Consider the following 21,999-nt stretch of genomic DNA (forward strand, 5'->3'; position numbering starts at 1 on the left):
TGCAGATGGCACTGGGCTTCCTGGTTACCTACTTAAGCATGCTGCAAGTGCTACAAGCGTCCACTGCGTTGCATGTCAAACCGGGGGCTCTCACCACACATCTTGGGGAAGTAACCTTAGTGGAAGATGTCCCTCTGGTTCGATATCCTTTTTCTACATTATTTTCCGTATCTTCGGACCTCGACACTGTTTCAAAAGCTTTCGATAACTCCTTACAGGAATTGGAATCTTTACTTGCTGATGAAACGCATAGACAGACGCAAGTTTTCTTTCAAACCATAATCAAAGCCTTAACAGCAAGGGTAGAATTTTTGCATGGCAAACTGAACCAAACTCAGCATGACTACAACCTTCATTCAGTGCACGCTCGTACCAAAAGAGGACTCATAAATTGGTTAGGACAACTGTCTTAATATCTCTTTGGCACCGCCTTGGACGAGGATGTACGGGACTTAAGGAAACATTATGATCAACTAATAACGGCTGCAGCTACTAATAAGAAGGTCCTGAACCTGGATCACAATAAGATGGTTAAATTAGAGTCCAGCCTCAATAAGTTATTGCAGTACTCAAATGATATAGCTACTGTGCTTGATAATACCTTACATAGTTTAGATGTGATAAATCACGTTGTGGTAATAGATCAAGCTTTGCATGTATTTGAAGCTTCCTTGGGTTGAGTTCTCACCATTAATGAAGTGATAATTCGCAACATGGTGGATGCTGTCAATGGCAGGGTAACAACTTCACTATTTCCCGTAAGGGATTTGCTTCACACATTAGAAATTGTTCAGTCAACCTACAAATTGACACCAGTGTATGCAGCGGACATGATCCAGTATTACTACCCATTGCTGGAAACTACCTTGACCACAGATGCAATAATTGTAAACATACCTTTTAAATCTCAGGATCATTTTGAGGCCTATGAGATTAAACCTTTTCCATTCTCCGTTAATAATTCTGTGATGACACTGGACATGAATCCTTCCTTAGTGCTAATAGCCAAGGACTTTTCATTATACACAATTGGAGATTTAACTGAATTAAAACATTGTAAATCTTCATACTTACATTTGTACCATTGTTCAAGTATCCAATTTGCCTTCTTACCTTTAGTAAATAGAATGACTATGACACGTTCAGAGGCGTCTGCAGCTCTATCACTTTGTCCATACAAGGATGTGGTTTCAAAACCTATTGTCCATTGTAACTTTCATGGATATCATTACTTTTATTTCACAGAAACTTTTTATGTCTCCGTGACTTGCCCAGAAGGGACCACCAATGAGGAGGTTATAGGACATTTTGCAGTACAAGATGCTTGTCATGCACGTTCTCGTATATTCTAGTTCTAAATACTTACCCTTCTAGGATTCACTTAGCTTTCACAACAGACCTTTCATATAGGGTTTTCCCAGTCACTTCCCTGGAGAATTTGACAAAGTCAAGGATTTTTTTTATAACAAACTCCTTATCCACTCGTTCCTTCTCAAACACAAAAGAGTTTTCAGAAGCTCTAGAGACATCTTTACCAATATATCTGAAACCTGGAATTCTCTATTCAAGTGTCCTGACACCTTGCCTTATTTTAATGTTCTTGATAATATTCTTATATGTGTGTGTTAGGAAAGCCCTAAATTTGTATGTATATCTTGATAGTAGAAGTAAACGTCTTACTTCTGCAACTATTAATGAAGGAATTTCATACACATAACATGGTTAGGTACACTGTATTCGCGAGGACGCGTCAAGTAGGTGACCGAGCGATGTAACGGTGTCACATAATTAATAATAATATGTATTGTATTTATAATGCCTTGCCTGATTAGCAATATAAGTGTATGTACACATATATGCATAAGTGTAGATAGTGGGTGTTGGCGGATAAGGGTGGGGCGGAAATGATCACGCCACCCTACGTCACACACACACCATTGAACTTTCCATACTCCTTTTATTGCCATCGATAAGTAATCGGTAGCACCTACATTATAGTATCTAAGTATTTTCCATAGTAAATCTCTCCATAATGTATTTTGGCATGTATTATTCTTAGCTATAAGTGGCTTTTCCCTTGCCTTATTTATGTAATTAGAGAGCTATAATTATGAATATATTCATGTACTGTGAGTGCTGTCAACCCGCCCCTATTTCTACTGTCAGCACTTTTTGAAGGCGCTAAGCGTCCCTTGTGCCGGCTCCGGCAGTCTCTTGCCAGGGTGTAACGCTGTACCACGCAGAGGGCATCCATTGTCTCGTACACGCCACACCCTTCTCCACAACTCCTACATAAATCTAAATATACATATTTTTATACGTTCACCTTTGACATTCACCTGAAAATCACAGAAACTCACCACGAGTGACTTTACCTACTACATAAAGGTAAGAAACTAATGAACAGTGTCCAGTGGTAATTGGTAATTCAAAACCATACTGGAACAATATATATTGCTGACTCGGCTTCAGTGGAAGAAAGAAAAAAGAAGAAAGCGATGTAGATAGATAGATGGATAGACAATAAACAGATAGGCGAACTTATAGGGAAAATACAGTAGGGAACAAAACAGCCACATAAGGCAGGCAGGCTGCGCAAGGTGGACGGCGGGTGCTGGTAGTTTAAGGACCCTGGTGGGGAGCAAGTAGCTATCGCTAAAATTTCACCAAGTTGGCCACACAAGATATACTGCAGAGGTGAGCGAAAAATACAGCAGAACACGGTTAACACTTGTTGTTAATGGGTGAAAATCTTTGACACCAAGAATTAAATATCCAAATAAATAAAAAGATAAGCCATAAATTACGATGACCCATGGATTTATCTGCAGCTTGCCAGTATCACAAACGTGAGACTCCCCTTATTGGAATTAATTAGATAATGATTCATTTCAAGAATAACTCGATATTAACTTTAGTCATGACTTGGTTTCGAGCATTAACATAGGACTTCCTCCTCCCTATTCCAGATTTTTTTTTATGATATTTGCCTGAGAACGTTCTCCTAAGAATCTGCCTGCTGGTAGGGCTTCTGGAGCTCGGGCTAGTAAACCGCGTGCCACAAGCCATGCTTCCCTTACCAAGCCCACCAACCGCTCCACTTCCATTTCCGTGAGTATCTTGACGGTTAGCGGGTTAACAGCTGTTCTAACGTTGCCTACCCCAGACCTCGCGAGGCCACGCTTACCGTAATCCCTAGCTTCTCGTGCCTCGCCGAGGACCACCAAGCTTATGGTTAAGAGACACAGTACTATACTCGCCGCGCTCACCCATTTGTAGATAGTCATGAAAACATCGATAGAAGGCTTCGGTGTCACCAGCCGTTCCTCCTCTACCAGCAGCTGATGGAGAGATTCCTCGTAAGAACCGCGGAAAAGGTTACTGCTGGTGTTCATCGCCTTCCAAGTCACCCCCATGTCCACAAGGTTTGCTATCACGGATGTTGTTAATGTTGCTGCTGACTTCATTAATAAGAACGTTTTCGTAATGAATAAATCAACCCATGATTACTCAATGCCAGCAGGGAACCGTTGCCTAGTGAATAACGTACAGTCGACCGTTCCTTTGCAGAACAAAGCAGGATGTTCTGTGGTGTGGTGGTGATGATATTGTGGTGTTGTGAAGGAGGTGACAGAATAATGATATTCAGGTGGTACTGGTAGTAGTGGTAAAATAACACTGTGTGTTGTTATGCCACGTTATGCCACGTTATGCCACGTTTTTCAAAAAAAAAAAAAAAAAAAAAAAAAAAAAAAAAATGTTCAATGCACTTGGGGCCCCCACCCCATCCCTCTCCAACTATGCCACCATAAATAGATAGATAGATAGATAGATAGATAGATAGATAGTCCTTGGCTACGCTATTATTGTATTGGCCCACATAATTATTATTGTTATTATTATTATTATTATTATTATTATTATTATTATTATTATTATTATTATTATTATTAATATTATTATTAGTTTTTTTTATTCCCTCTCCCCGTTGAGAACCACTGTGTTATGGTATCACTGTTGTACATCATATACATAATAAATAGTACAGTTCTTAACCTTGTTTGCCTCATGCACCCTTTTCACCATATGTTAGAATGTCACCCCCCCACCCCTCCTTTCCAAGACTGTCTGCCTCAAAGAGTGCATTCCAAATAATAAGCATATAATTATGAAAATTTTTTATTTTTTCCATACTAGTATATATACATTTACAATTTTAGAACTTTAAGGACTAGAACTCTAAGCAAAGCGTAAACTTTCGTAAGGGTACTTGCAGATAGATCACTCAGTGACGTCTGTCTTTCCTTTGTGGCAGATTACGAGTAATCTGTTTTGATCCTTGTGGCTCAGGAGCTTGTGGTGAACGGTTTGGTAACATTCTAAAAATTTGAGTTTGCCAATCTGAGGTCCCAATTCCACCCCTGAAAACCTGAAATTCCCTTTCTGGGGGGAATTCTTCCTGGTTGAGTAGTAACAGTAACAGTTGAGTAGTAATAGTAACAGTGGTAGTAGTATTCCTGACTTGTTTCGCTTTTATCTTCTTTTAGTGTATTAACAATAATAACGATAATAACAATAATAATAATAATAATAATAATAATAATAATGATAATAATAATAATAATAATAATAATAATAATAATAATAATAATAATAATAATATTATTATTATTATTATTATTATTATTATTATTATTATTGTTATTATTGTTATTATTATTCCCGATCGATTTTGCTTTTATCTACTTTTGGGACACGATTATTATTATTATTATTATTATTATTATTATTATTATTAATATTATTATTATTATTATTATTATTATTATTATTATTATTATTATTATTATTATTATTATTATTATTATTATTATCCTACGCTTCTCCTAATTTTCATAATACCATCTTTTAATGTATCAGTTACATAAACAAATATTAACACGCGTAGATAAATAACGCATTACAATCCGAGAGGATACGTACGTATGTCTAGGGACCAGTGTCACCTATACATGACATTATTTTTTTGTAATAAACGATTCAGATTTAGAAAGGACATCATAGGAGTAAAAGTGTCTTTTAAAAAAGCGCCATCAGGAAGATAGCAGTGTTAGACTACTCACACAGTTTAGTATACTGTAAAGTTTCAAGGAAGGGGTGCGGAGGGTAGTGGGCAAAGAACAACTGATGCGTACAGTCATTTCATTATCTGGAACATAAAAAAAAAAAAAAAGTGCGTCCAGACAATATATTGATTAAGAATCAAATTTTTTTTTGAAAAAAAAAAAAAAAAAAAAAAAAAAAAAAAAAAAAAATATATATATATATATATATATATATATATATATATATATATATATATATATATATATATATATATATATATATATATATATATATATATATATATATATATATATATATATATATATATATATATATATATATATATATATATATATATATATATATATATATATATATATATATATATATATATGCGTTTTAGAACAGTTTACTATTTTAGATGGAAAGAGTACAAATTATATTTATGATCCTCAGGAGACCTTTTGAAAGTCGAAACAGTACAAATAAAGAAAAAAAAGAAATACATCACTATTTTACATGAAAGCAGTGCAAATCATATGAGGAGACTTTCGAAATCGAAGCAACAAACCAGTACAAATCATATGAGGAGACGTTTTGATTGATTAGATCAAAACAATACAAATAGAAGACAAAAATACGTGTTTTCATCCTTCTTTTCCGTCACTTTCCAGATCACAGCTTACGACAGGGTAGACCTTAGATGTCACGTCGTCCGGTAAGGAACTGTTGACGTCACAGCACCTCTGTATGCAGAAATCTGAGACACAGCATCCGTGATTTTATGAGCACCTTGTGATTCTGCTGTGCTAGAAGGCGACATTTCAAGAGATGAAAAACAAAAAGAAGTTCCCTAGACCAAATCATGTTTAATATGTTGCAATGGAATAACGAAACTATTATTAAGTATTTTCCAAACACTCCATTATGCGTACATTATTGATTGGTGGAATTCAGTAATTTTTGAGATATAGAAATAGTAAAAAAAAAAAAAAAAAATCGGTTCCTCCTTTTTGTGACGGCCTTTGGTGCCGCCCTTTGGTGATGCTCTTCGGTGTAGCTACCTTTGTTCTCTCTACATTCATACATGCATCTAGAAATGTTTATAACAACAATAATGGCGACGACAACAACAACACACAAAAAAGTAAATAAATAATAAAGTAAATAGCGCTCCTGTGAGTCAGGGTACGTACCTGTCCGCGTAGATGCGCACAGCTTCTCAGGTCCTTACCTCCTGTAAGCAGGACCGTAATGCACGTTGAAGTTGGTTGAGCTATACAAAACTGAGTTATGGTTTTGCAACTCAGTGCTGGGTTATGACAGCGACAGGTGTGGCGACGTGTGTGTGGTACTGGAGTGCCGTGGGCGGTGGGGTGGAGGTAAAAAAAAAAAAAAAACACTGAAGAGGTTATAAAGGTTATAGTTTCTTCAGGCGATAGGTGTGAGGGGAGCGCTCTAGCTGTAAACACGCCACTGTTTATGTTTTGCTAACGTCAGCGAAACCGTGTAGGTCGTGGCTCACTACTACACTCTCACTTTTAACTTTTTCTCATGCTTCGTTCACTTGCTCTGTTCCACAATGTTTAATGTATTTTTTTTTTGCAATCAACCGTTTTGTCACATAGTTTTTCGATTTTTTTGGGGGGCACAGTTTTTTGCACATAGGTTTATCCCAAACTGCAAACCATTATGTTACCTGAACTGGTCGTTGCCTTCACCGACACAGATAACATATACCTGTTGAGTTACCAGAAAGCAGGGTGACGATCGGAGAAAGTTCCACAGGTTATTATTAAATTGTTAGTTTATACAATTTATATAGACAGGGTGAAGAAAGGCAAGTCACTAATGTTCAGACGCTGCCGGGAAGCCTTTCACCAGTTTAGTCACCACCAGAGTCAATCACACACAAATGTCACGGCACACACGTCACACCATCCCAGAGAGATCTGAAAAGGCGCCGCTCCCAGCAGGCACCAAGAAGCGTGGTGGTAGTGTTGTACGGTAGTGACACAGAAATTACTTAAGGTGTGTTAGTGATGAGGGCCAGTATACATAAATATTTTTAACAAGCTAAAGATACTTTTAGTGACCAGTTTTACTTTTAATGTTAAAAGTTCCCTAAAAGTAATAAATAATCACTTTTAAGACCTAAAAAAACTTTTAGCGGTTTGAGCGGTGAGGGGCAGTCTTAAGCGCATAAAATTACTTTTAGGCGGCAGAATGACAGCCCAACACCTCAATTTTCGGCTAAGGAGAAGCGTCCTACGAGATTATAGTGATGTTCAGCTGATCGAGAGAGTTCTGCCTATCCTTGGTGACATTCTGTGTGTGACAGAGCTTAAGGAATGCACAAGGGAGTCGCACTGTAGGGAGTAAGATGATAAAGGCCATAACTTCAGTACAACGCAGCCAATCATCAGCCTATGTTTATCAGTTTATGCAACATCTATTACACTCAACACAGACCTGCATCTTGTAATATAGTCACCCCTTGAGTATTGCAGAACTCAGAGGATAGGCAAGTTAGTCCCAACATTCAAAATGTAAACAGCAAGCTATACTCATCCTTGAGTTCCATTACACTTGTATGAACAATAACATAACAAACAGTTTCCCGATGAAAAGAGAATCACATGGATCACCTCCCATCAAATATATTAACGTCATCCAGACTTCCCCTTCCAACATAGGATTGGGTGAGGAACAACAGTCAAAACTAGCCCCTTTCAATGGGTCACATTTCCATTCCGGTGTAACAGTCTGACTTTCCCCGCGATCAATCCTCCCCCACACCCGGGAAAGGTGTCCTAGGATAATTTTCCCGAGGGGGAAGAGTAACCAAGGATACCATTCCCTCCTCTGAGCTAAAATTCCCCCCTTTCCTATAATCCTTCTCTGGCCAGAATTTCCCTCTCTCCTTAATAGAGAGGGAAACCACCACTTCCACCAGTCATTCTGTGTCAGTACAAGCGGGCAGTTCAGTGGTGGTACGACTTTCTCTCTCTCTCTCTCTCTCTCTCTCTCTCTCTCTCTCTCTCTCTCTCTCTCTCTTAGTAATAGATAAAAAAAAATCCAACTACCAAGCACTTATTCTTCCAAGATTTACCATTCCTTCCGCCACTCATTCTGTGTCAGTACACGCAAGCAGTTCTGTGGTGGTACGACTCTCTCTTAGTAATAGATCAAAAGATCCAACTACTAAGCACTTATTCTTCCAAGATTTACCATTCCTTGCATCCATTCACCTATTACATATTTAAAGTCTGGGACATTTTTCTTTTATTTTCTCTACGTTTTCTTATTGAATATTTCTTCTTTTTATTGTATTATTTTTTTATTTTATTTTATCAATTTTTTAATAAATTTATTTAATCAATTTATCATTTTTTTTTTTATGCATCTTTTCTTTTCGTTTTTCGTGGAGCAGTTAGTGGATCGGCAGAGAGTGGTTGTGGTAGCGCTGTGGACGACATTGGCAGGTAGACAGAGAGGGCAGCCGTTCCTTCCGCCAGTCATTCTGAGTCAGTACACGCGGGCAGTCAGTGGTGGTGGGAGCACTGTGGAGCAGTTAGTGGAGGACTATACGTCGTGAATTATGGAGGATACCAATTATAATGAAGTATGGAATTATCTGAAGCATGGGAAATACCCTGAAGGTGCAAGTAAGGAAAAAAAGCGTGACATCAGGAAAAAAAGTGAACCATTTCTTGTACAAAATGAAGAATTATATCATAAACCAAAGAGTGGAACTGAAAACATGCCGAAAAAAGTTGTGTTGAGTAAAGATAAAGAAAGGATAATTCATAATTGAAGCTTGTCATGATAATCCAGTATTAGGAAGACACTTTGGATGGGACAAAACGTTCAATAAGATATCATAAAAATATTACTGGAAAGGCATGAAAGATGATGTATCGAAGTTTATTAGTAAGTGTGACAAATGTCAGAGAAATTGTAATAAACCACCAATGCAAGCCCCTGAACTGCATCCAGTTCCAGTTCTCAGTGGTGTTTGGAAACAGGTGGAGATGGACCTTATTGGGCCACTCCCAAAATTTAGAAATGGAAATCAGTATATTTGTGGTTTGACTGACTATTTTAGTAAATGGCCTGTTGCTGAAGCAGTACCATGTAAATCTGCTGCTGAAGTGGCCAGTGTTCTGATTCGGGCTATCTGCACATACGGATGTTTTGAAACACTAATAACTGATCAAGGTCGTGAATTTGTGAATTATCTGAACGATATGATTTGTGAGAAACTCAACATAGATCATAGAATTGCATCTGTGTACTATCCACAGACAAACGGATTACAGGTATGTATCAGCAAAATGTATTTGAATGTATTTCACTATTCATCTATGAATCATATGAAACACAAAATTCAGGTTATTATTTCAACAATTTGTGTTTACTGTACAGGAACGTTTCAACCAGACACTGGAACGTGCTATTGCAAAATTCGTAAATGAAAACCACGATGACTGGGACCAGCTCTTGGATGGAATCCTGCTTTCCTACCGTACTGCGCAACATGACAGCACATTCTATGTTATGTTTGGACGTCATCCTATACTACCCGTTGATATGGACGTTAATGCAAAAAGTAATGCAAGTGCCATTGACAACACTATAACTGCGGAGACAATAAGAAACCTTACAAAAGAAATATTTGATAGGCAGCATTCGGCCCACAATGCAGTACAGACTAACATAGAAAAGGCCCAGAAAAGCCAAAAGGAATATTATGACGCAAAACATACATGTCACATTAATGAAATGCGAGTAGGACAGCTTGTTTTAATGAAGAACAATAAAAATGTTCACAGAATGGGTGGAAAACTTGAGGACAAATGGTTGAGCCCGTATGAGATTGTCAGTTGTTTAAAGGCAGAGTTAAGTTGAAAAACTTACAGTCAGGAAAGACACTTAAAAACACTTTTCATTCTGTAAATTTGAAGTTATATAATTCTGCTGATGAAAATGATGCATGTGGAGTGGTGTCAGAGGTAGCTGTAACTTTGTCTGAAAAGGAAAAAGAATGTTTAAGGTGTTTTATAGACCAAGATGTAGTTTGTAGTTATTAGAAATTATCAGAAGGTATGATTGAATGCATACCAGAAAAGGTGCCTGGACAAATTTTATCCATGAGAAATGTCTTACAGGATTTGAAATGTTACTTTGATGAAGATGCATGGGTTCTTGTGCAAAGTGTACTAAAAATGGAAGAGGTTAATGCTATTGGGCCTTGAGTATGTAAAATAAGTGCAGTTGTACTGCCAAGAAAGACTTGTATTTATATATAGTTATTAACTTCTTGTATTTAGATAAGTCCAGTTGTATTGTCAAAGAAAAAGTTGTATCTAGATACAGTTATTAACTTCTTGTATTTAGATACAGTTATTAACTTGTATTCAAACATGTACAGTTTAACTACAACATACATAAGTTTTTAAATCAATAAAGTATCTTAAATATGTTTTTAAATCAATAAATTATCTTAAATTGCTTGTCTCTCTTATTTCATTGTGATATTCAGGTGGGGAGGGGGGGAATTCTAGACTAAAGGGAGGAAATGTAGACCAGTAACGTAATTCCACCCTTGGGAAATACAGACTAGTCTAAGTTTCCCCCCGGGGAGCTTTGGACTGGGGGGGGAAACGGGCTGTGACACCGGCACTCCTACAGAATCTTGTTTCCGCCTGGCTTGCGGGCCAAAGTTGACAGTTCTGCATTTTCTGTTGCAGTCTTACCATGCTGGGTGAGCGAGCTATCCTGGCAGCCCTCCCCAGTGAGCCATGTTATACACTCTCTAACTCTCTAACACACTTTCTATTATACTCTATATGTGAACATTGTACGTGTGTGTGTGTGTGTGTGTGTGTGTGTGTGTGTGTGTGTGTGTGTGTGTGTGGTACGTGTGTGTGTGTGTGTGTGTGTGTGTGTGTGTGTGTGTGTGTGTTATTTAGGTGTTATCACTTTTACATCGCGAGACGAGCGTCATATGTGTGTGTGTGTGTGTGTGTGTGTGTGTGTGTGTTAATCAGGTGTTATTCAGGTGTTGGACCACTTTTACATTGAGAGGTGAGCATTATAATAATAATAATAATAATAATAATAATAATAATAATAATAATAATAATAATAAACGGTTTATTATTTAGGCAGTTAACAAATTGAAAATATACATAAGGGGTGGGGAAATACTTATCATTAATCCTAAAGGTAAGTCTAATCTAGAAGGGACTATTGATTGATGGCTCGCACCATGGTGGGAATCGCACTGAGTCTGTACCGGTCCGTGCGCGGCGCCTTTAGGGGCGTTATCTTGTTGTGGTGTCTGGGGGCACGGACCGGGCGAGGCGCGTCAGGCGGCAGCATATTTCTGAGACGTGGATGATGCAGTAGTCCCCTTCCAAACTTCTCCAGAGCCTCTCAGTGCCTGGTGGATAGTCTGTACAGACTCAGGGTGGTCAGGGCTTCTTCATAGGTGGTGTATGCAGGGCCAAGGATGACCCTGCACGCCCTTTTCTGCACACTCTCTAGCTGTAGCTGTTGAGTATGTGTGAGGGAGGAGGACCACGCTGGGGAGGCGTACATGAGTTTGGGGAGGATGAAGGTGAGGTACATCCCCCTTAACTCATCTGTCAGCGTCCCCAGCGACCTGAGTCTGCGCAGCATGTACAGCCTGTAGGTAGCTGATCTTACGGTGCTGGCGACATGCTGCTTCCAGGTCAGCTGGTCGTCCACTGTGACTCCGAGAAGCTTGGCACATCGGACCACCTGGAGGGGGTGAGGGTCCACTGTGAGCTGGGGAGGGGGCACTGGTACAGAGGAGGTACAGAAATGCATCACCACAATTTTGCTGTGGTTGATGGTCATCCTACTCTCCTCCGTCCACGTCTGCAGTCGCTCCAGAATTGCTTGCAGTGGCGATTAGTCCGGGTTCTTGGTGGATACTGGGACGCCCATGGTGCAGTTGTCCACATACTTCCAGCGATGGGGGGTGTCAGTGAGGGTGTCGTTAATGAGAAGGAGGAAGCATAGAGGACTCATCTTGGTCCCCTGGGGGACCCCACATGTAAGCTGTTGGAAATTAGAGACAGAGCCCTGATAGCGAACGGCCTTACGCCTCCCTGTGAGGAAGTCAGCTAGCCACGCTACCAGGTTAGGAGGGAGACCCAGACTTACTGCCTTGCTGATGACAACAGTGTGATCAACAAGATCAAAGGCTTTTTGAATTCCACAAAAGCAACAGCTAGAGAGGTGTTTCGCTTGTCCAGGTGGCTGTGGATGAATTCAAGGAAGCTGGTCAGGTAATGGGAGGTGGAGGTGGCTTTAATATTTCCAAAATGTCTGATGTCCACGGTATTACAAATTTTGGTGTACGCCCAGTCATACACAAAATCTTTACAAATAAGGCTAGGGATGGGGGTGATAGAGACTGGCCTGAGGTCACTGAGTGACTGTGGACTGGAAGTTTTGGGAATGGGGGTGACGTAAGATGTCTTGCAGTCCGTGGGGCAAGAGTGATGGGAGAGTGAGGCGTTTATTATAGAGCATAGCGGTGTTGCTAGCTCTACAGCAAATTCCTTGTAAATTTTTATAGGAAGGTCAGTGGGTGTGGTGGATCTTGGTTTGAATTTGAGTATTCTCTTAAAAAACATCCACCTCCTGGACAATGGGGAGAGGGAAGGGAGCGGGAAGATAGGCAGGAAGCGGAGTGGTGTGGAGGGGAGGAAAAGTTTGACAGATAGCAGCAAAGTGATCGTTCATCTTCTGAGACGCGAGATTAGCAGGAAGGTGTGAGGTGCAAGGAAGAGATGAAGTGTGCTTTTGTAAGCTGCAAAAAGCTTTGATCTTAGCGTACCACTGTCTGTTGTTGGTCAGCTTGAGGTGGTGTATCTTGTCTGGGTAATAGCTTGCCTTTGCAGCCTTAATCTCCCTGATCACTCTGTTTCTTAGTTTCCTGTAAAGGACCGGGCAGGAGTGAAACGCCCAGGTCCGCTGACGCATGAGTCTTTTTAATGCCGGGCGTCATCCAGGGGGCATCAGACGGGTGCGCCGTGACGCTCTTAGTTGGGAAGTAGCGGTGGAAGGCTTCTGTGGTGGTGACGACGTAATTTTGCCATTTTAAGTGGACGTCCTCCACATCCAGCACCTCGGTCCACGGGTGTTGCGTCACCCACTGCCCAAACGCCCTCATGGCTGAGTCAGGCATGGGGCGGTGGGTCCTGGTGACAGCTGACTGGGGGGTCGAGGTGGTGGGTGTGGGTGTCCACAGTATGGAGAGGTGGGTGCTCCGTCCGATGGGAAGCAGCGGCTTGGGGGGCGAGTACTGCTGCCCCAGGTCTGTCAGTATAAAGTCGAGGATGGCTTGCTGGAGGGTGGGGAAGTTCACGACCTGGGTGAGGTGTAGCTGGTGTAGAATATCGTTGATATCTAATCTGTTTAAAGTCCCCACAGATGACCAGTTTGGCGGCAGGATACCTCACTCTCAGGGCATCAGCAGTGTCGATGATGTGAGCGGTGAGTAACTGTGCTGTGGCAGCTCGTGGGGGGTGGTACAGGACGCACACGATGATGGAGGCCGTGTTGCTGGAATGGGGGGGGGGGTGGCGTAACTCTCACCCACAGGGCCTCCACACCGGCAGGAATATCGACAGGGAGGTGTGAGGGGCTGAGGGCATAGCGGCAGAAAACGGCCATTCCCCCCTCCCCCCTGCGTCCTGACCTGAGGTGATGGTAGAGCTGGTAGTCCTGCATCGTGCACACCTCAGGAACAATCTGCCACGCCTCAGTAACCGCCACAATGTCCGCACAAGTAGAACTCACCGTCACAGTCAACTCGTCCATCTTGTTGGCCAGAGATGTTGCATTAAATAAGAGGAGGGAGGGAAGACTATACCACACACGCGGCACTTCAAAGTATTTGTATTCCACCCTGCGGTCTTCTCTGGCATTGTGTGTATGTGCATTCCTACGCTGGGGAGCGCTGCCAGGATGGTTCGCTCGCCCAGTGTGGTAACACTGCAGCAGAAAATCCATAACTGGCAACTTTGGCCCACGAACCAGGCGGGACCAAGATTCTGTAGGAGTGCCGGACATGACAGACATTTAACTATCCTAATGTTCAGTAATTTCAACATGAATTAAATTCCAGTTTCTTTAATTCTGGGGGCATTACATAGTTTTGCTGCAATTATCATTTATACTTCTGTCAGACTGGCATCTCTAAATCTTTTCTGCACATGCACTGTCTCTAATGACATTGCACAATCTTGTATTTTTTAAAAGTCACTTTGCCCCGCTGACCATGCATGTTGCACTGACACATTAATTTCTTTGTCAAAAAGCTGCATATTAGCTTTGATACCATATCCTTCATATGAATGCCACCTATGCTGACACATCTTTCAGTCATTTCTCTGAAAACAGAGGGCGTTGCTAATTCACCTCCAACACGTGTGCTTCCTCCAGAGACTCCATCCGTTGAATTATCTTGTCAGCATCACTTGCTGTAGAATCAGTCAGAATATGCACTAAATGCCTCATATCCAGCAAAAGATGAATAACACGCCTCTGGAATTCTGAGGAGAAAAAAGCAACTGAAAGGGTCATATAAGATACATTTAGCATTTCTGACCAGACACTATTTCAAATATGCTCTTTATATGTTTTAATTCCACTACTGTTTTGTTACAGAGTCCATCATGAAAATTACAGCACTGTATAGGATCAGGTATGCCACTGTTAGTAGAATAGAACTGACAACAAACAGTGCAGAAAATATCACATCCTAAACTGCTGCCAGTAAATGAAAGACTTTGGTACAGTCACTGTACTGTCAGGGTAATGGAAATTAGCATGCATACATGTATGCATCTCAATGAGGACTTAAATTTTCGAGACATTACTCAGTATTAAAATTTGTACCAGCAAAATAACTAAACCTAGTATAAAACATTATGTATACTGTTCATGTAGAAAACGCAAGTACTGCTCTGTGCACTATTTTTTTTCTTTCTTTATTTTTTCTTTTATTTATTTATTTATTTTTTAACTTACTAGCTTCTCCCAAAGGGAATACATCCTGCTGCTCTGCTCCTGGGTTTAAAGGTTTTGACCCAGTCAGTCTTCACCAGACACATTTTGGCTGCACTCACTTCCACATTGGTGATGCATGTCATGTCTGCTGTGTTGGTCACGACTGTCATGTCTGCTATTTCTGTCACGGCTGTCATGTCTGCTGTGTCAGTCACGGCTGTCATGTCTCCTGTGTCAGTCACGGCTGTCATGTCTCCTGTGTCAGTCACGGTTGTCATGTCTCCTGTGTCAGTCACGGCTGTCATGTCTCCTGTGTCAGTCACGGCTGTCATGTCTCCTGTGTCAGTCACGGCTGTCATGTCTGCTGTGTCAGTCACGGCTGTCATGTCTCCTGTGTCAGTCACGGTTGTCATGTCTGCTGTGTCAGTCACGGCTGTCATGTCTCCTGTGTCAGTTAAGGCTGTCATGTCTGCTGTGTCAGTCAAGGCTGTCATGTCTCCTGTGTCAGTCAAGGCTGTCATGTCTGCTGTGTCAGTCACGGCTGTCATGTCTGCTGTGTCAGTTACGGCTGTCATGTCTCCTGTGTCAGTCACGGCTGTCATGTCTGCTGTGTCAGTCACGGCTGTCATGTCTCCTGTGTCAGTCACGGCTGTCATGTCTGCTGTGTCAGTCACGGCTGCCATGTCTGCTGTGTCGGTCACGGCTGTCATGTCTGCTGTGTCGGTCAAGGCTGTCATGTCTGCTGTGTCGGTCAAGGCTGCCATGTCTGCTGTGTCGGTCAAAGCTGCCACGTCTGCTGTGACGGTCATGGCTGTCACGTCTGCTGTGACGGTCACAGCTGTCATGTCTGCTGTGTCGGTCACAGCTGTCATGTCTGCTGTGACGGTCACAGCTGTCATGTCTGCTGTGTTGGTCACAACTGTCATGTCTGCTGTGTTGGTCACAGCTGTCATGTCTGCTGTGACGGTCACGACTGTCATGTCTGCTGTTTCTGTCAAGGCTGTCATGTCTGCTGTGACGGTCACGACTGTCATGTCTGCTGTTCCTGTCAAGGCTGTCATGTCTGCTGTGTCGGTCAAAGCTGTTTTGTCTGCTTTGTTGGTCATGGCTATCATGTCTCTTGTGCCGGTCACAGCTGTCATGTGTGTTTTTTTGGTCGCAGCTGTCATGCTTGTTGTGTGGGTCATGGCTGTCATGTCTGCTGTGTGGGTCATGGCTGTCATGTCTGCTGTGTGGGTCACGGGTGTCATGTCTGCTGTGTGGGTCATGGCTGTCATGTCTGCTGTGTGCGCCATGGCTGTCATGTCTGCTGTGTGGGTCATGGCTGTCATGTCTGCTGTGTGGGTCATGGCTGTCATGTCTGCTGTGTGGGTCACGGCTGTCATGTCTGCTGTGTGCGCCATGGCTGTCATGTCTGCTGTGTGGGTCATGGCTGTCATGTCTGCTGTGTGCGCCATGGCTGTCATGTCTGCTGTGTGGGTCACGGCTGTCATGTCTGCTGTGTGGGTCACAGCTGTCATGTCTGTTGTGTGGGTCACGGCTGTCATGTCTGCTGTGTGGGTCACGGCTGTCATGTCTGCTGTGTGCGCCATGGCTGTCATGTCTGCTGTGTGGGCCATGGCTGTCATGTATGCTGTGTGGGTCATTGCTGTCATGTATGCTGTGTGGGTCATTGTTGTCATGTCTGCTGTGTGGGTCATGGTTGTCATGTCTGCTGTGTGGGTCATGGCTAATGCTGTGTGGGTCATTGCTGTCATGTATGCTGTGTGGGTCATGGTTGTCATGTCTGCTGTGTGGGTCATGGTTGTCATGTCTGCTGTGTGGGTCATGGTTGTCATGTCTGTTGTGTGGGTCATGGTTGTCATGTCTGCTGTGTGGGTCATGGTTGTCATGTCTGCTGTGTGGGTCATGGCTAATGCTGTGTGGGTTATGGTTGTCATGTCTGCTGTGTGGGTCATGGTTGTCATGTCTGCTGTGTGGGTCATGGTTGTCATGTCTGCTGTGTGGGTCATGGCTGTCATGTCTGCTGTGTGCGCCATGGCTGTCATGTCTGCTGTGTGGGTCATGGCTAATGCTGTGTGGGTCATGGTTGTCATGTCTGCTGTGTGGGTCATGGTTGTCATGTCTGCTGTGTGGGTCACGGCTGTCATGTCTGCTGTGTGGGTCATGGCTGTCATGTCTGCTGTGTGCGCCATGGCTGTCATGTCTGCTGTGTGGGTCATGGCTAATGCTGTGTGGGTCATTGCTGTCATGTCTGCTGTGTGGGTCATGGTTGTCATGTCTGCTGTGTGGGTCACGGCTGTCATGTCCGCTGTGCTGGTTAAGACTGTCATGTTGACAATGGATGATCTCCTTTGCCATACCTATCTGGGCAGGAATCATGTTGGTCATCTTCATTCCTTGTTTTTTATTATCATATATGTGCAATGTAATAGGAAACATTAATAATCATTTAAAACTACAATTTTATGTAATAATATATTCATCTTACAGCAATAATCCAAGAGGTAACACCTAGTGCATTCTACCTTATCAGTCATTTAACAATGAGATAATTGTGGATGACTTCATCCTATATAAAGAAAAAAAAAAAAAATAAAATAAAATAAAATAAAAAATATATATATATATATATATATATATATATATATATATATATATATATATATATATATATATATATATATATATATATATATATATATATATATATATATATATATATATATATATATATATATATATATATATATATATATATATATATATATATATATATATATATATATATATATATATATATATATATATATATATATATATATATATATATATATATATATATATATATATATATATATATATATATATATATATATATATATATATATATATATATATATATATATATATATATATATATATATATATATATATATATATATATATATATATATATATATATGTTACAGTCAATACCTGAATCCAGACAATTTGTAAAGTGACTTATTTTTTCAGGCAATTTGTGAACTGCCTGGTTAGGTTAGGTTAGGTTAGGTTAGGTTAGGTTAGGTTAGGTTAGGTTAGGTTAGGTTAGGTTAGGTTAGGCAGTTCACAAATTGCCTGAAAAAATAAGTCACTTTACAAATTGTCTGGATTCAGGTATTGACTGTAACATATATATATATATATATATATATATATATATATATATATATATATATATATATATATATATATATATATATATATATATATATATATATATATATATAATAACAATGTCTCTTTCTGTACATGAACTGTTCATGTACAACATACACTACTCAAGTTCATGATAATTGTTAAACATCAGGAAAAGTAAATCAATGGTTGCTGTGATTGAAGAATTGTGATTGAAAAATATTGCTGTTTATTTGGTCATGCAGACACATCAACAGCAGGCAAACAGTCATCCTTGGAGGACCAAACTTATGTATGTAGTGAACCAATCTTCCCTTGTGGCAAACATATTATCATCAAACAAAGATTGATTCCATACTTGCATCCCTCCACTACAGTAAGCTGTACCTCACCCTATAACTTGGTTGTGTGGTTATCATTCATCATTATTAATGGTTTCCTGGGTTGCAGGAAAGCAAAGCATTAAGTGTGTCACTCAGTGCTGAGTTACATGAAGGGCAGCACTATATTAAGAGCTTGGATGATGGGTGGCTCCTACCTACCACTAATGGAATACAGGTACACCTTACCTGTCATAATCATATGAACTTTATCTCTTTGGAGGTTTAGTTCTTGTTGTACATGACTCTATTGAATCAGAGCTTTTGTTTAGCTGGCTGTATGTAACCATCTTTTGTGGTGGGGTGGGAGCAGCTGCTTGTTGTGAGTTTGAACCACCACCTCTGTTGTACAGATGGAACTGCAGCATTACCTTTGACAAAAATGATTACCCGTTAATAGGAAAACATTTACTACAATAATATCTGGTACAAATGTGCTTAAAAGACAAAAACACTTCATAAAGTAAATACACATACACTGTATACTAACCTCTGGGTTATACCACAAAGTACTATTTTTACTCTTGGATTGTACATTATTTACTTTGTTTTGTCTTACATGCCTTACAGCCTTACATGTTTACAGCCTTACATGCTTGCATATGTCAATAAATGGATGCAAACTTACAATCCAAATCCTGACTACTAATGAAATCCTCTGGCAGTGTCTTCTTGGACCGTTTCCTCCTCCCTCTCAAGGCCAAACCATCTTCACCATCAAGGTCACTGCTGCTTCTTTCACTTTCTACTGTTGATGTCAGCTGGTATTGATCACATTCCCCAAAACTGTCTGAAATGCAATACACAGGTCAGAGACAGATCCAGGGGGGGGTTGGAAAAAAATATATTTGGTAAAGGGGATTGGAAATAATATTATATATTATATATTGATCACATTATATATTCATCACATTATATATTATATACTGATCACATTCCCCAAAACTGTCTGAAATGCAATACAGAGGTCAGAGACAGATACAGGGGGGGTTGGAAAAAAATATATTTGGTAAAGGGGATTGGAAATAATATTATATATATGTATATATATATATATATATATATATATATATATATATATATATATATATATATATATATATATATATATATATATATATATATATATATATATATATATATATATATATATATATTGCTACGCCTTCCCCCCACGTCCTCTTCACGGCCGCTGGGGTGGCTGCAGCGTTAAACAAAACGGTGGGGTTCGTTTCGTGCGTGGAGGCAGGCCAAGTCAGTACAGATCACACCAGGCAGGCACAGGAAATACAAAGGGACAAGTGCGTCTCTCTAACACTTCATTTCACAGGCTACAAGGCAGGTCGGAGGGCTTGATCAGAGGTGCCTTGGGTACTACAACCGATCCATGTGGCAGGTGGCGGCTGAGGGACGCTCCCTTGCTGTCCACGCCACCTCAGCACCTCTGTCTTGAAGCCGCTCGCCGGTTCGCGCACTCGACCCACGTGCCCGCACTGTCTCGTACCAGCGCGCGCACACACACACACACACACACATACACACACACACACACACACACATACTACCCTTCTTATTGTGACAGTCGACCCCGATTGTTACACACTAATTCCCACTACAATATTAAAAAAAGACAACTCCAATATTAAATATAAATGTAAAAATGAGCAAATTAGTCTTCATCCCTTGAATCCGATAGGTCACAGTAGTCTTGTAGCTACCTACCTACTAGTAGGCTCCTGGCGGCGTCGCTTAGGTATGGCACCTCGTTGTCCAGCGTCGAGTGAAGGAGAAGGGACCGTTGCTGAGGTATATTCTCCGTCCCTCCTCCCGGTAAGGCCGACGTCCGAAGTAGGCTGGTGGCCCACTGTCTGCGGTTCCGTTACAGCAGGCTCACGCCCATCCTGCCGTCCCTCCTCCTCGGTCTTGTTCGCCTCTCCACGGCCCCATGTATAATAACCAGGTCCATGATAGCGCCACAGACGATCAACATGGACGACGAGTTTACAACCCCGATGTCCTCGACAGATTCTGTAGATGACATTGGAGACAGCATCCACCATCTTGTAAGATCCCTCCCAGGGACTCTGCAATTTCGGAGACAATCCTCTCTTCCTACGAGTGTTGTACAGCCACACCATATCACCAACAGAGTAGCTCGCTTCTCTCATCCTCCGGTCGTAGTGCTGCTTCATGGCCTGCCCTGCCATCTGAAAAATGTCTCGCTCCTGTCTGTGGACCTCTGATAGGCTTTCCTGCAGCGCCAGTGCGTAGCTTGTGACAGTAGGCAGACTTTGATCAGGTGGCCGCCCGGTGACCAGGTCCACCGGCAGTCTCAGCTCCCTCCCCAACATAAGGCGTGCAGGAGTATAGTCTGTCACCTCGTGCACAACAGATCGGTAGGCCATGAGGAGAGCAGGCAACTTGAGGTCCCAGTGTAGCTGTCCTTCAGCACAGTACTTGGCCAATCCGTCTGCCAAGGTACGGTTAAATCGCTCTACCATACCGTCTGACTGGGGATGGTGGGGCGTTGTCCTGGTTTTGCGTAGGCCCAACATCTCACAGCACTCTGAAAAGACCTGAGATTCAAATTCTCTTCCTTGGTCAGAGTGCAGTTCATCCGGCTCTTCAAATAGGGTGAAGAACTGACTGACCAGCACGTCCGCCACCGTTTCTGCCTCGTGGTTGGGGAGAGCATATGCCTCGGACCATTTTGTAAAGTAGTCTATTACAACCAAGACGAACTGATTAACCCGCGTGGTGAGAGGGAGAGGCCCTGCCATGTCTATAGCCACTCTTTCCATGGGTGCGCCAACTTGATGCAACTGGAGAAGCACGCGAGTCTTCCTTGCAGGTCCCTTCTTGGCACAACACGTATCACAGGCCATGTATCATTCCTGCACGTCTGCACGCAACCTTACCTAGTAAAAGCGCTGACGGAGGCGGCTCAGTCTTCTTCTCTCCCAGGTGGCCACTCATGAGGCCTGCGCGCAACTCCAGCAGCAGTTCAGCCCTCAAAGAGCTCGGCACCACCATTAACCAGGAAGAGTCGTTTTCTCTTGTCCTCAGCAGCACTTCAGCAGCACGCCCCAATCCAGCTTCAGTGTGACCCATTGGTCCACGAGGTGTTTGATGAAGGGACTCTCGGCCGACACCACCTCCAAGTCCGGCCGCTCATCGCCTGCTTCCAGCCAGCGGATTACAGGGGCAAGGTCAGTGTCCTCACGCTGTGCTCTCTTCCACTTATCGTCTATCTTACTAGTGTCCCCCAGGATTCTCA

At 41.7% G+C, this 21,999-nt stretch overlaps 2 protein-coding genes and 1 long non-coding RNA gene across 6 annotated transcripts; 1 reads left to right on the plus strand and 2 right to left on the minus strand.

Moving 5' to 3' along the window:
- Positions 1-1,835: 1,835 nt before the first annotated feature.
- On the plus strand, positions 1,836-3,477 carry LOC135094026 (uncharacterized). Its single transcript, XR_010263547.1, has 2 exons — positions 1,836-2,388; positions 2,970-3,477. It is a non-coding gene; the product is annotated as an uncharacterized LOC135094026 (long non-coding RNA).
- Positions 3,478-11,129: 7,652 nt separating this feature from the next.
- LOC135094037 (serine-rich adhesin for platelets-like) lies at positions 11,130-19,508 on the minus strand. 4 transcript variants are annotated; one of them, XR_010263553.1, is made up of 3 exons: positions 15,181-17,579; positions 14,569-14,702; positions 11,148-14,201 (listed from the first exon to the last, which is right to left on the minus strand). XR_010263553.1 is itself a non-coding variant. In XM_063993763.1 (2 exons), coding segments are annotated over exons 1-2 (2,313 nt in total). In that variant the 5' UTR covers positions 17,493-17,579; the 3' UTR covers positions 11,149-14,701. The 4 variants fall into 4 exon arrangements, 1 of the variants encoding a protein (XP_063849833.1); XR_010263554.1 differs by lacking the exon at positions 15,181-17,579 and adding exons at positions 18,912-19,093; positions 19,351-19,508 and having other exon boundaries at positions 11,158-14,702; XR_010263555.1 differs by lacking the exon at positions 15,181-17,579 and adding an exon at positions 19,351-19,508 and having other exon boundaries at positions 11,130-14,702.
- A 932-nt stretch (positions 19,509-20,440) lies between these two features.
- Positions 20,441-21,523, minus strand: LOC135094108 (uncharacterized protein K02A2.6-like). The gene has a single exon (XM_063993908.1). It carries the CDS (start codon positions 21,521-21,523, stop codon positions 20,441-20,443), a length of 1,083 nt encoding a protein of 360 aa, XP_063849978.1.
- Between the last annotated feature and the right edge of the window lie 476 nt (positions 21,524-21,999).

This window comes from Scylla paramamosain, chromosome 44, assembly GCF_035594125.1.
Source record: "Scylla paramamosain isolate STU-SP2022 chromosome 44, ASM3559412v1, whole genome shotgun sequence".
In the NCBI taxonomy this organism is placed as follows: Eukaryota; Metazoa; Arthropoda; class Malacostraca; order Decapoda; family Portunidae; genus Scylla; species Scylla paramamosain.